The following is a 10,531-nucleotide window of genomic DNA, read 5'->3' on the forward strand; positions in this document are numbered from 1 at the left end:
GGAAGGAAGGAAGGAAGGAAGGAAGGCAGGAAGGCAGGAAGGAAGGAAGGAAGGAAGGAAGGAGGGAAAGAAGGAAGGATGGAAGAAAGAAGGCACCATGACAGGTTTGATTTTTCTTGCTTAGATCAATATTTATGACTTCTAATTTTAAAAGTCTTGTTAGATCTCATTTACTACCTAAACTAGCATTCTTACATAAAAAGAGGAAAAAGTTCTGACTAGGAAAAAAAAGAAAAACAACAGAATAATTTAGTTTAAAAAAAAACTGTGATCTTTGGAATAAATAAAAAAGTAGACAAACAATAGTAACTTGATAGCACTGATAGAATAATTAATGCTCTGATAGTATTTTATATTTCTAGTAATATGATTTTTTGTGAATACAATTCATAAAAAGCACATATAAAGTAGACCACTACCACACATCCATAGAGGCTCTTCACTTTTTGTGTTTGTTCCTTTTTATTTTTTTTACCAATCGTCAAAATGTTTTGATTCCCTGGTAGTTTTTTTTTTGTTTTTTGTTTTTTAATTTTCTCAACCTATATATAACTCAACTGCAGCTATTCATTATATTAGTTTCCCTTCTGACCTTCACCTAGCAAAGAAGTACACATTCCTAAATGTTTTTGATATGTAAAAATGGCAATTTCATAAAATTCAGAATTTCTTCTGGTATTAGCTTTGATTGCCTAAGTCAATCCCTACATTAATTCTAATCATGAGCTGGAAAGGTCCTCACAGGTCGACCGCTCCAAGGTTCCTGCTATTTTTCCAACATCAGGTGTTTAGAAGATGAGCCCCAGGTCTCCTCACTCAGTTAAGTAATCTTGCTGCAAATCTATGGCTTTCTTGCTTGTTCAAATGCATCTGCCATAAGAAATATATTTTTTTATTGTGACTCAGTGAATTCTTAGTGCATAAAATTGCAACAAACTTTTCACAATTTTCTACTACGCTTCTTAGGTGTAACACTTCTGATATTTTCAATGCTACTGTCCTTTCTTTGTTTAGAAATGCTGGGTCTGTCCCATTTGATTGATTGCATGACCCACTCAGTGGTAATGGCCCACAATTGAAAAAAATCCCAGACAATTTTACAATCTGATATATTTCCTTATTTTTTAAAAGAGGAACTGGTCTCACTCATTTTAATAGTTGCAGTCATCTACTCAACCAATTAGTCTGAAGCTTGTTAAGCTCAAATTGAAAGCATGTTTGATTTTTTTATCCATATTTTAACTTCATCATTGCCGTCACATGGTAATAAAACATTTTTTCAAAGTGAAATTGCCTCCTCTATTTTATCCTCACACTCTTTCGTCACCATTTTTATTGTCTGTAACATTTATGTTATCCATAGTAGCTTCTGAAAATGCAATACATGAATCCAAAATAATTTCATAGAGTAAATGGCGGCTGTTTAGGCCCAGGGATACACACTCTATTTCTCAGGTAAAGTCAATGTTAAGAGGCCACATTCTGGATTCGACCATGAGACTCACGTTGGTGAACCCTCAAGAGGGACACTAGAGTAACAGGTGAGGCCGCAGGAAGCCAAATGATACGAATAGAATTGGTGCTGTGTGTCTGGGATGCCCCAGCTGGCAGTGACGACTGTTTTCTGCCTACACAATGTACACATATTCACAGATACATATATTCAACATTTGACTAATGTTTTCAATCAGACCAAAACTAAATATAATTAGCCTACATATAACATAATACAATTAAAACAAATAATAATCCCCCTTTTTCAGATCCATGAAGAAGAGAAAGACAGTTAAGGATGCTTACAAATGAAGCTTTCCCAATTATGGTCCCTTTCAGATATATTCTGTGATAAACTGATTTTCCATGTTCTAGAGCAGGGGTAGACGAATTACAGCCTGCAGTCTGGTTTTGTCAATAAAGTCTCATTGGACACAGTTATGCTCATTCATGTACATATTCCTTATGCCTGCTTTTATGCCACAATTGCAGAATTGAATAATTGCAACTGAGACTACTTGGCCCCAAAGCTTGAAATATTTATTATCTGGCCCTTTACAGGACAAGTTTACCATCCTGTGTTCTAGACAGTGAATTAAAACTAGAAAGGTGGCTTTCATAATCAAAGCTCTATAAAAATGAAGAGTAATAATAATCCCTTACAGAAGCTTTATAATTTGTAACATATTCTCATTCATATTATTTTATTTTATTTTTTTATAAAAATAGTCATACAATTAGTGTCTCATAGGCCTGGTGACGTCTCAAGATGTTCAATTAGGCTTCCGAATCCAATCTTATAGTGTCCTCTGCTTTCTGCCCGTAATGGTGCCCTGGCATGTAGGTTAGCTCTACCAGTAACAGGAGAAGCACTCTTACCCGACCTGTACCTAATCACTTTCAGGAAACAAATTAATGTTCTCCATTGCCCTCTGTGACACCACTGACTATGGTCAGAACAAAGTAAATAATAGAGGCTACTGGGCTACCTCCTGATACACCCAAGCACTTCTGATACTTAATAAGATGCTGTTAAATTAAAGCCCATTGTGCTTATGATAACACTGTTCAATTATAAGTACATTAACTAATAAAATATGAATGCAAAATAAGAAAGCATTTATAAAAATAGTCATTGATTTTAGGAACATTAGATTAAAAGTTTTGGAAAAACCCAACTAAAATGTTGGTAAAGGTAGGCTGCTAAAAAATGTGATGCAACAAATTAGGGTGTAAACATTAAAAAAATGTATCTATAGTTAGGTTGCCTAGGTTTTTGTTTTATTTTAAAGAAATTAAAATATACTATACATCTTAGTACAATTTATGTAAGAAAGAAAAATTGAAACATATTCAAACAAAAAGGACTTGACCTTATATCAAATTATTGGTAAATGGGCATTTCATATTTGAAGTGTAAAAAAAACCCCAGCAGGAAAAAGGATATTCTCTCTGCTAACAGAAATATTTGCATGCTTAGGGACTTGAAAAGATTTAAGTTATTAGTAATCCCCAGACTAAGGCTGAGTTCTTCAGACTTCTCATCTAATGCTCTTTCGGCCATTCCACTCTAGATGCCTTCTCGGTCTGATATGCTCATGAGGGTAAATATCACATTCCCTTCTTTTACAAAGCATTGAATTGTCTGAATGGGTTGGCACATTTGGATTTAGGGAAAGAGTATTTCTAAATTTCACAAATATCACTTCATCAAACATCATTGTTTCTGAATAACATAATTGTCAGTATTTGGAGAGGCCAGTTCTCAGTTTGAACGAAACATTTTTTTCAAGTCGTTAATGCTACAGGGCATGTTTTTATAATTTTTGAGAAACATTCAACATTCTAAATTGATACTTTAATTAATCATCTATTTCTCAAAACAGAACCTCAAATATCTTGTTTAACTGATTTTGTATGTGTATGACACCAAAACCTGACTAAAAATTTCATTGCAATGACCAGTAGTGGTTGGCATCAGTCAGCATATTTTTACAATTCCATTTTTTTATTTGCATGTCTCCAGAATTTTGGAACCTCTGAAAATCCAACAATTCAATTTTCATGTACACATAAATCTTACATTGGAAGAATTGCTATTGTCATAAATGGAGTATACTGGTGAGTCTCATACACATCATTTGACACTACCACTAAATTTGTTAATATTGGTGTCATAAAGAATGACCCGCTATGAACCGAGAAGAAATAATTTGTTTCTTAGAGCCTAAAAGAACAAGTGTTGGTAACAACCTTGATGCTTAATAACTATCAGTCTTAAATAGATATCTAAAAATGAGACCAGAAGTAGCCTATCTTTTCCATAAGCTGCTTACTTTCTTAGTCATTAGTCCTTCTCGCCCCCTTTTCCCCCCCACTCATTTTATTTTATTTTTTTGGGGGGTGCTATTGAAACCATAACATTATTATAGAAATAATCGTTGAACTCACGGGTCATTAGACTTTGGAATAAGAGTGCCAAGCTCCTTGATTCGGTAATTAATATTATACCTTCTTCTTCTTTCAACTATTAAAAAAGAAATATTATTTATTATTCTCATTAAAGCACAATTCACTTTTGGTCAGCAGTAAACTTTCTTAATAATTTAAAAAATCAATGAGCAAAAAAATTCCCATTTAGTCAAGAGTACTCAAAAATAAAAATTCAAATGCTTTATTCAAAAAGTAAAAATAACAATAATAGAATTATTATTCCAATTATTCATAATGCTTTAAAAACATTTTCTCCCAAAACGTGTATTGTATTCTTTGAAATGCCATAATATTTACTCATACTGAAATATATATATATATATATGCATATATATATATGCATATATATATATATGCATATATATATATGCATATATATATATATGCATATATATATATATATATATCCTGTTTCCCCGAAAATAAGCCCTTGCATGATTTTAGGTGACAAAAGATGGCACCTTAGCAAACTGAATATTTTAAGATGAAGAAGTTTGTGGAAAAGGCATCCTCTTCCTGAAACAGGTCATATAACCCTCATGTGAGGGGTGCGTACCCTCCATATACTGGAGGAATCATGTTAGGGCTTCTTCTCTGGCTAAGTCTTATTTTTGGAGAAACACAGTAGTATATAGGATATAGATGAATATATGTATACATATGTATATAGGGTGTGTGTGTGCGTGTGTGTGTGTGTGTGTGTGTGTATCTCCTATTTGACACATATGCATTTTTGTCAGTCCATAAGGATTAATAATCTGTTGAGGTCTGTACCATGCTTTACACTTTTTATATACTTCCCTGAAGTCCTGACACAACGTTTGGCACATTGCAGGTGTGTGTGCCCAACTAGAATATAACCTCCTTGAGAGCAAGGACCATTTCATCCTCATTTTTGTATCCCCAGATGGATTGGCATATAGGAGGTGCTAAATAAATGTATGTTGTCTTGACTGTAAATATTGGGTTGTCAGAAAAGTCATGACGCATTTTTGCAGTGAAAAAATACGTTATGATTTTTCTGACAACCCAATATATTTTTCTAATTTAAAAATTTCCTATAATATATAAAGCAGTGGATTTTAAACTTTGGTGTGCATCAGACATACCTGGAGGGATTGTTAAAATAGATTTGTGCCCAACAGATTCTGAGTCTGGTAGGTCTGGGTTGGGCCCCAGGAATTTGCATTTCTAACAAGCTTCCCGGTGACGCTGATGCTGTTTTTCTAGGGGCCACATTTTGAGACCTACTGATACAAGCTCTTATTCAGAGACTGTTTTCTCTGTTTGTGTTTCCATTCATTTATTGCTTGTGGAAATTCTGTGCATCTGATAGATGTTTAATAAATGTCAGATATGCAAATAAATAGAATTTCCTATATCGACCTTTTCTAATTGCAGTCTTATAGAACATAGAGCAGTCTTACAGTCTACTCTCTATTCTAGTATCAAGAACTATAACCTATATTGTATATAATATTTTTGTAAAGGTATCATTTTTAAAGCTTTCTAGAGAATTGAAGGAAGAAAAAGGTCATGAAGAAAGAGAAAATCATGTATCAAAAATACTGGAAAATACTTAAACAACACGTGTTTGAAAATTAAGATCTGCTACCAGAAACAAGGAAAGTCATGAAAGACGATCAATTGTCTTGGCAAACCCACTCTACAAAGCAATTTACCATGAATGGATTTGACCTTCAGTAATAATACATAGGAATTCCTCTAAAATTGGAATATAATTTACTATTGACAGAGTTTGTTTTCCCTCTTTACCAATCCTATTTTCTCTATGCATGTGATTAAAAAGACAATGACACCACATTAAAAAAAGAACTGAGAAGAAAATAAACAAAGGTAAAGCTGATAGGAATACATATATATTTTACAGTGAGAATTTATTAATAATTCTGTGTTCACACATACTTACTCATATTATAAAACAGACTTTTAAATATAAGATGAAGAACAGCTATAAAGGATTTTATCTCAAAATAGGGGTGTGTTTTAGTCCTACAATATTTCTCCAAAATCTATTATTTAAATGCACCTTATGTAAAATATCAGAAGTTCATACTCCACTGTTCTTCGATTGTGCTGCATACATTTTTAATGGCTAATTATAGTGAGAACTTTGCTTCCTCAATGTTTTCATATCTAGTACTAGTTATTTGTAAAGGTGTCCAGTTCTAAGAATTTATTGTTATTTCATGCCCTGTGTAGTTTCACTCTTCACAAAGGTTTGATATATTCATTTATTCTGTTCTGAGGCCCAGTGAGAGGGACCCGTATTCCAGACCCATACTTAAGGGAAATCACTTTCGTCTTCTCTCACCACAACCCTCCCCACTGAGCAAGGCAGCCGCAGAGCCAGGGGAACCCCTTCTAAAGCTTCACTCTGGATAATCTATATGAGGACTATCCTCAAAATGCCAAGAGCCCACTTTTCAGAACCAGTGTGTGCCACTTTCCAAGGTCCACGCTCCTGAGGACCAAGGCGCCAGTGTGCTCACCCCCAGGCCCAGGAGGTGGACACGGGGCAGAGACATGTATGGAACTTGAGCATATGAGATGAGGGGTTCACACTTATGCCTGAGGGTGCCAGCAGCACAGGAGGGATATGGGGGTGGGGAGAGAAGACAGATGGGCGGGCATTGCCCAACACTGACACCCCTGCTCAGAACTCCAAGGATCTGAGAATTCTACATTTAAGACAGGTTAGCTAGTGTAAGAATTAGGCAGTCAGAAACTCCCAGGTAGGATGAGCAAAAGATAAACATATCTCCAAGGCCTCTGCCCTCAGCCCTGACCCCAAAAGCCACAGCCTTGAGACAATTTACTCCTACCAGACCAGAGACATCCATTACACCCTGAGGCAACTAAAACTATCCTAAAAAGCCTCCTCCAGGCTGAAACGGTGGCGGAAATCAATCTAACCTGTTCAAGCAGGTGCCAGTTTTCTCCCCAGATAGGCTAGGAAAAACATAAACAGAAGCCTCCCCGCTAGTCAGCAGGCACTCCAGTTTCGGATGCTCCCTCGCTTTTAGAGAGCTGTATCTCTTTACTCTAATAAACTGTCCTTTACTGCAAACTTTGCCTCTCTGGTCCGTGTCTCCATTCTTCGGTGCTATGAGACCACGAATCCCGGCGTCAATGCACAAATCTCCCTGCATCACATTCACCCCTGGCCTTCCAGTCCTTCGGAAGGAGAGAGCATACTTATTTTAGCACTTTCTAGCTGGAGTTATAACTTTTAAATATTTAGACATCTGGCAAGTGGGACTTCCTTAATCCTCTTGCCATAATCTTCACAAATTGTAGGGCTTGTCCTAGATTCATCATACTGAAAATGTAATATTGTTTCTTTTAACATTGAAACCTCCAAAAAGGTCATTCAGTAAGGGAATCCAGATTAGAAACACTGATAATGGGCATACCAGGCACCTCACATACTTTGCATTAAATGACCTATTGTTTAAGCTACAGACAGGAAAGGAGAAGCAAGGAGGGAATAGTTAGCAGGTTAAAGCTGCGAGAGAAGCCCACAGTTCCTTGATGCATTTATTCCTTCTCTCAGTAATTAGCTCTCCCTATTCATACTCCACTTGCCTCAGAATCTGAACCAAAGCTTATCTGCTGTACCACTAAGGGCTACGGAAGTCAGATCACTTCCCTCTCACAACTACCCTAACGACCGTCATAACCTCTTATAACCTCGAGTCAGCACTTTCCTCAGTCACGTAGTCAGCAAACTGATTACATAATCTGTGACAGACAGATGCAGGTTTCACAGGTACTCATAGAATCAATTTCAGCTAATCACGTGTAAGGAAATTCCTGGTTTGTTTTCATAGCATTAAAGTTTTTATTTATTTTTATTTTAATCTTTTCTCATTTTTTTATTTTTTATTATTATTAGTTTAAGGTGTACAGAACAATGCAATAGTTATCCTTTTCACCCCTCATACAGAAACAAACCCCCTCCCCAATTTTTTTATTTGGTTTTGAGAAGAAAAAGTCTTCATACTCAATTAGCCAAGCTCATTTGAGACAGCAAAGCACTTGAGACATAACCAAACACTATTCAGTTCAACATTGCTGCCAAACTACTTCCTGTGCCTGTATTTCTCCATCTCCCCCACCTGTTATCAGAGTTAAATTGCCCTCCAGAAAGGAATCAGAGACTTTTTTTTTTTGCAGAGATGGAATTCAGCAATCCAACATAAGCAGAACCTTTCAGATAACTGATTGACACAGAAAGGTGAGAACCGGGGGTTGTGTTTCTTGCTATTTAAATTTAAATGGGGTAGATTTTCTACAGTCAGTTTATCTCTTTAAGCCTTTGAGTCATGAGTGACCACAGAGTTCAAATGTGACTAAGTTCACTCATCTCCATCACTGGTAGCCTTCTTCAGAAAGAGTGACCAAGGAGAGAATTTGAGATGTTTCACTTCATAAACATGTTTAGCTTTTCTGCAGTTCACATCATTTAAATTCCCCCAAACAGTTCAACTAGTGAGCATGTACTATTAATTCTGGCCATCTGACCTCGAAATACTTATGGACTTACAAGGAAAGACCTTACATTTTAACCTACATGCATTTCCTCTTGCATTAATTCATTTTGTTTGGATAAAAGGAAAATAAATGTACTCACTGAGGTTGTGGTTGTCCTTTTTCTGTCTCTCTTTTGCCAAAGCTCGAGTATCGGTTTCTGATCAAAAGAAAATAATTGAAACAGTACTTAGTTTTACTTCCCTACATAATTCAGGAATACTAGGTGAAAATACAATATTACTTACCCAAATGGTATAATGCTATTTTTATGCAAATATTTAGAAATTTGGAGTAGATGACTCTTTAGTAAAAAGTAATAGCAAACCTTTAGGCTTTGAGTAGTAAAACTTGAATTTGTATCCTGGCCCTCCATTTAATAGCCATGTAATTTTTTTTTTTTTAGCTGAGCCATCCTGCCACCTGTTGGCAGCTCAGCAGCTGCTCAGCTCGGGCCGGGACTCGAACTGCTGTTGCTCAGAGCTCAAACTCTTGAGCAAGCTCTTAACCAACTGAGCCACTCAGCCGGCCCTAGCCATGTAATCTTTTACCTAAATATTCTGTCTCAGTCTCCTCATTCACAAAATTAGTATAATACCAACCTGGTAATCATTATGATGATGAAAAGAGGTACAGTATACAACAAATATTAAACTGCTCAATCATTATTTTCAGAACTTTAAGATTATTCAAAATTATCCCAACCTAAATTTGTACACCTCCACACTTGCAGTAAATGACATTTTATGTGCTATGTGGTTGGAGCATTTGTGACAGTCTTCAACATGGTCCACAATGATTCCCCCTCATGATATTGGCACCCTTGATAGTTCCTTCCCACACTGAGTAGGGCTGACCTGTGAAACCAATAGAATATTGTGGAAAAGACTAATGTGGCTTCCAAGACTAGGTAATAAAAGGCATTTTTAACTTCCACTTTGGTGTCTCTTGGATCACCAGTTGTTGTGTCATGAGGATGCTTTACCAGCCCTATGGAGAGGTCTACATGGTAAAGAACCAAGGTCTTGCCAAGAAGCAACACTAACTTGCAAGAGCTGTGAGCAAACTACCTTGGGAACACATCCTCCAGTTTGTTAAGTGCCAAATGTCTGCTTCTCTGGCCAACTTCTTGACATAGTCTTGTGAGACACTCTGAGCCGGAACCAATTTTCTAAGCCACCCTTGGAATTTTGACTGTTAGAGATTATATGAGATGATAAGTGTTTATTATTTTAAGCTCTTAAGTTTTGTGGTAATTTGTTGTACAGAAAGAGATAATTAATACAGTCTTCTTGAATAATTCCAGTTTTAAAAATAAGGAATATAGAGATAAATTTATTTAAATTTGTTTATTTAAAACTAATTCATTAATCTGAATCAAAATTATTTGGAAGCATAGACATTTTTGAGTTATTGATTAGAGTCCAAGGATAGGCATATTGCATTTACTAAAAATGTTAATATTAACTGTGTAAAAATTATTAAAGACCAATGTTTGGGCTCCAAACTAAAAATGTTTTATAGAAATTTCAACTGAATTTTCTTTTATTCTTATGGAGAAACTAACAATTGACTTATAAATCAAGAAATCCTTATTTTGATCCATTTCTTCCTCTATCAGCTAATAACTTTGGGAAAGTAACTCCTCTGACCCTCGATTTCCTCTTTATTTTGGAGGAACTTGACAATAATTCCTTTGAGTTGTGACAATTCTGAAATGTACTATTGAAAATTGAGTTTCTTTCTTTTTTTTTATCTACTTGACAAAGTTAAATGTGAGTCTATCATGAAATTCATAACACAAGCTAAAAGGGGAAAATCTAATTCTTTGTTTCATATCAAATTCTACATACAAAAAGGGCTAATTTTCCCTAATCTAATAATTTATTATTTTGTAACCATGTTAATAAATTGCATCTATTTAATATCAAAATGAATGTATGTTAAGTGAAGAAGTTAGTTAACCTGCTATATATATATATATATATAT

General features: G+C 35.4%; 1 protein-coding gene across 7 annotated transcripts in view; it reads right to left on the minus strand.

The window, feature by feature from the left end:
• TFEC (transcription factor EC) overlaps nucleotides 1–10,531 on the minus strand; it is a 163,123-nt gene that overhangs the window by 5,446 nt on the left and 147,146 nt on the right. For all 7 annotated transcript variants that reach the window (XM_019654755.1, XM_019654750.1, XM_019654751.1 and 4 more), the window contains 2 exons: nucleotides 8,645–8,701; nucleotides 3,946–4,021 (listed from right to left, as the gene is read on the minus strand). In XM_019654755.1, coding sequence (XP_019510300.1) covers nucleotides 3,946–4,021; nucleotides 8,645–8,701 — 133 coding nt within the window. The remainder of the gene's footprint in view (nucleotides 1–3,945; nucleotides 4,022–8,644; nucleotides 8,702–10,531) is intronic.

The sequence above is a fragment of the Hipposideros armiger genome, unplaced genomic scaffold, assembly GCF_001890085.2.
Source record: "Hipposideros armiger isolate ML-2016 unplaced genomic scaffold, ASM189008v1 scaffold_230, whole genome shotgun sequence".
NCBI lineage: Eukaryota > Metazoa > Chordata > Mammalia > Chiroptera > Hipposideridae > Hipposideros > Hipposideros armiger.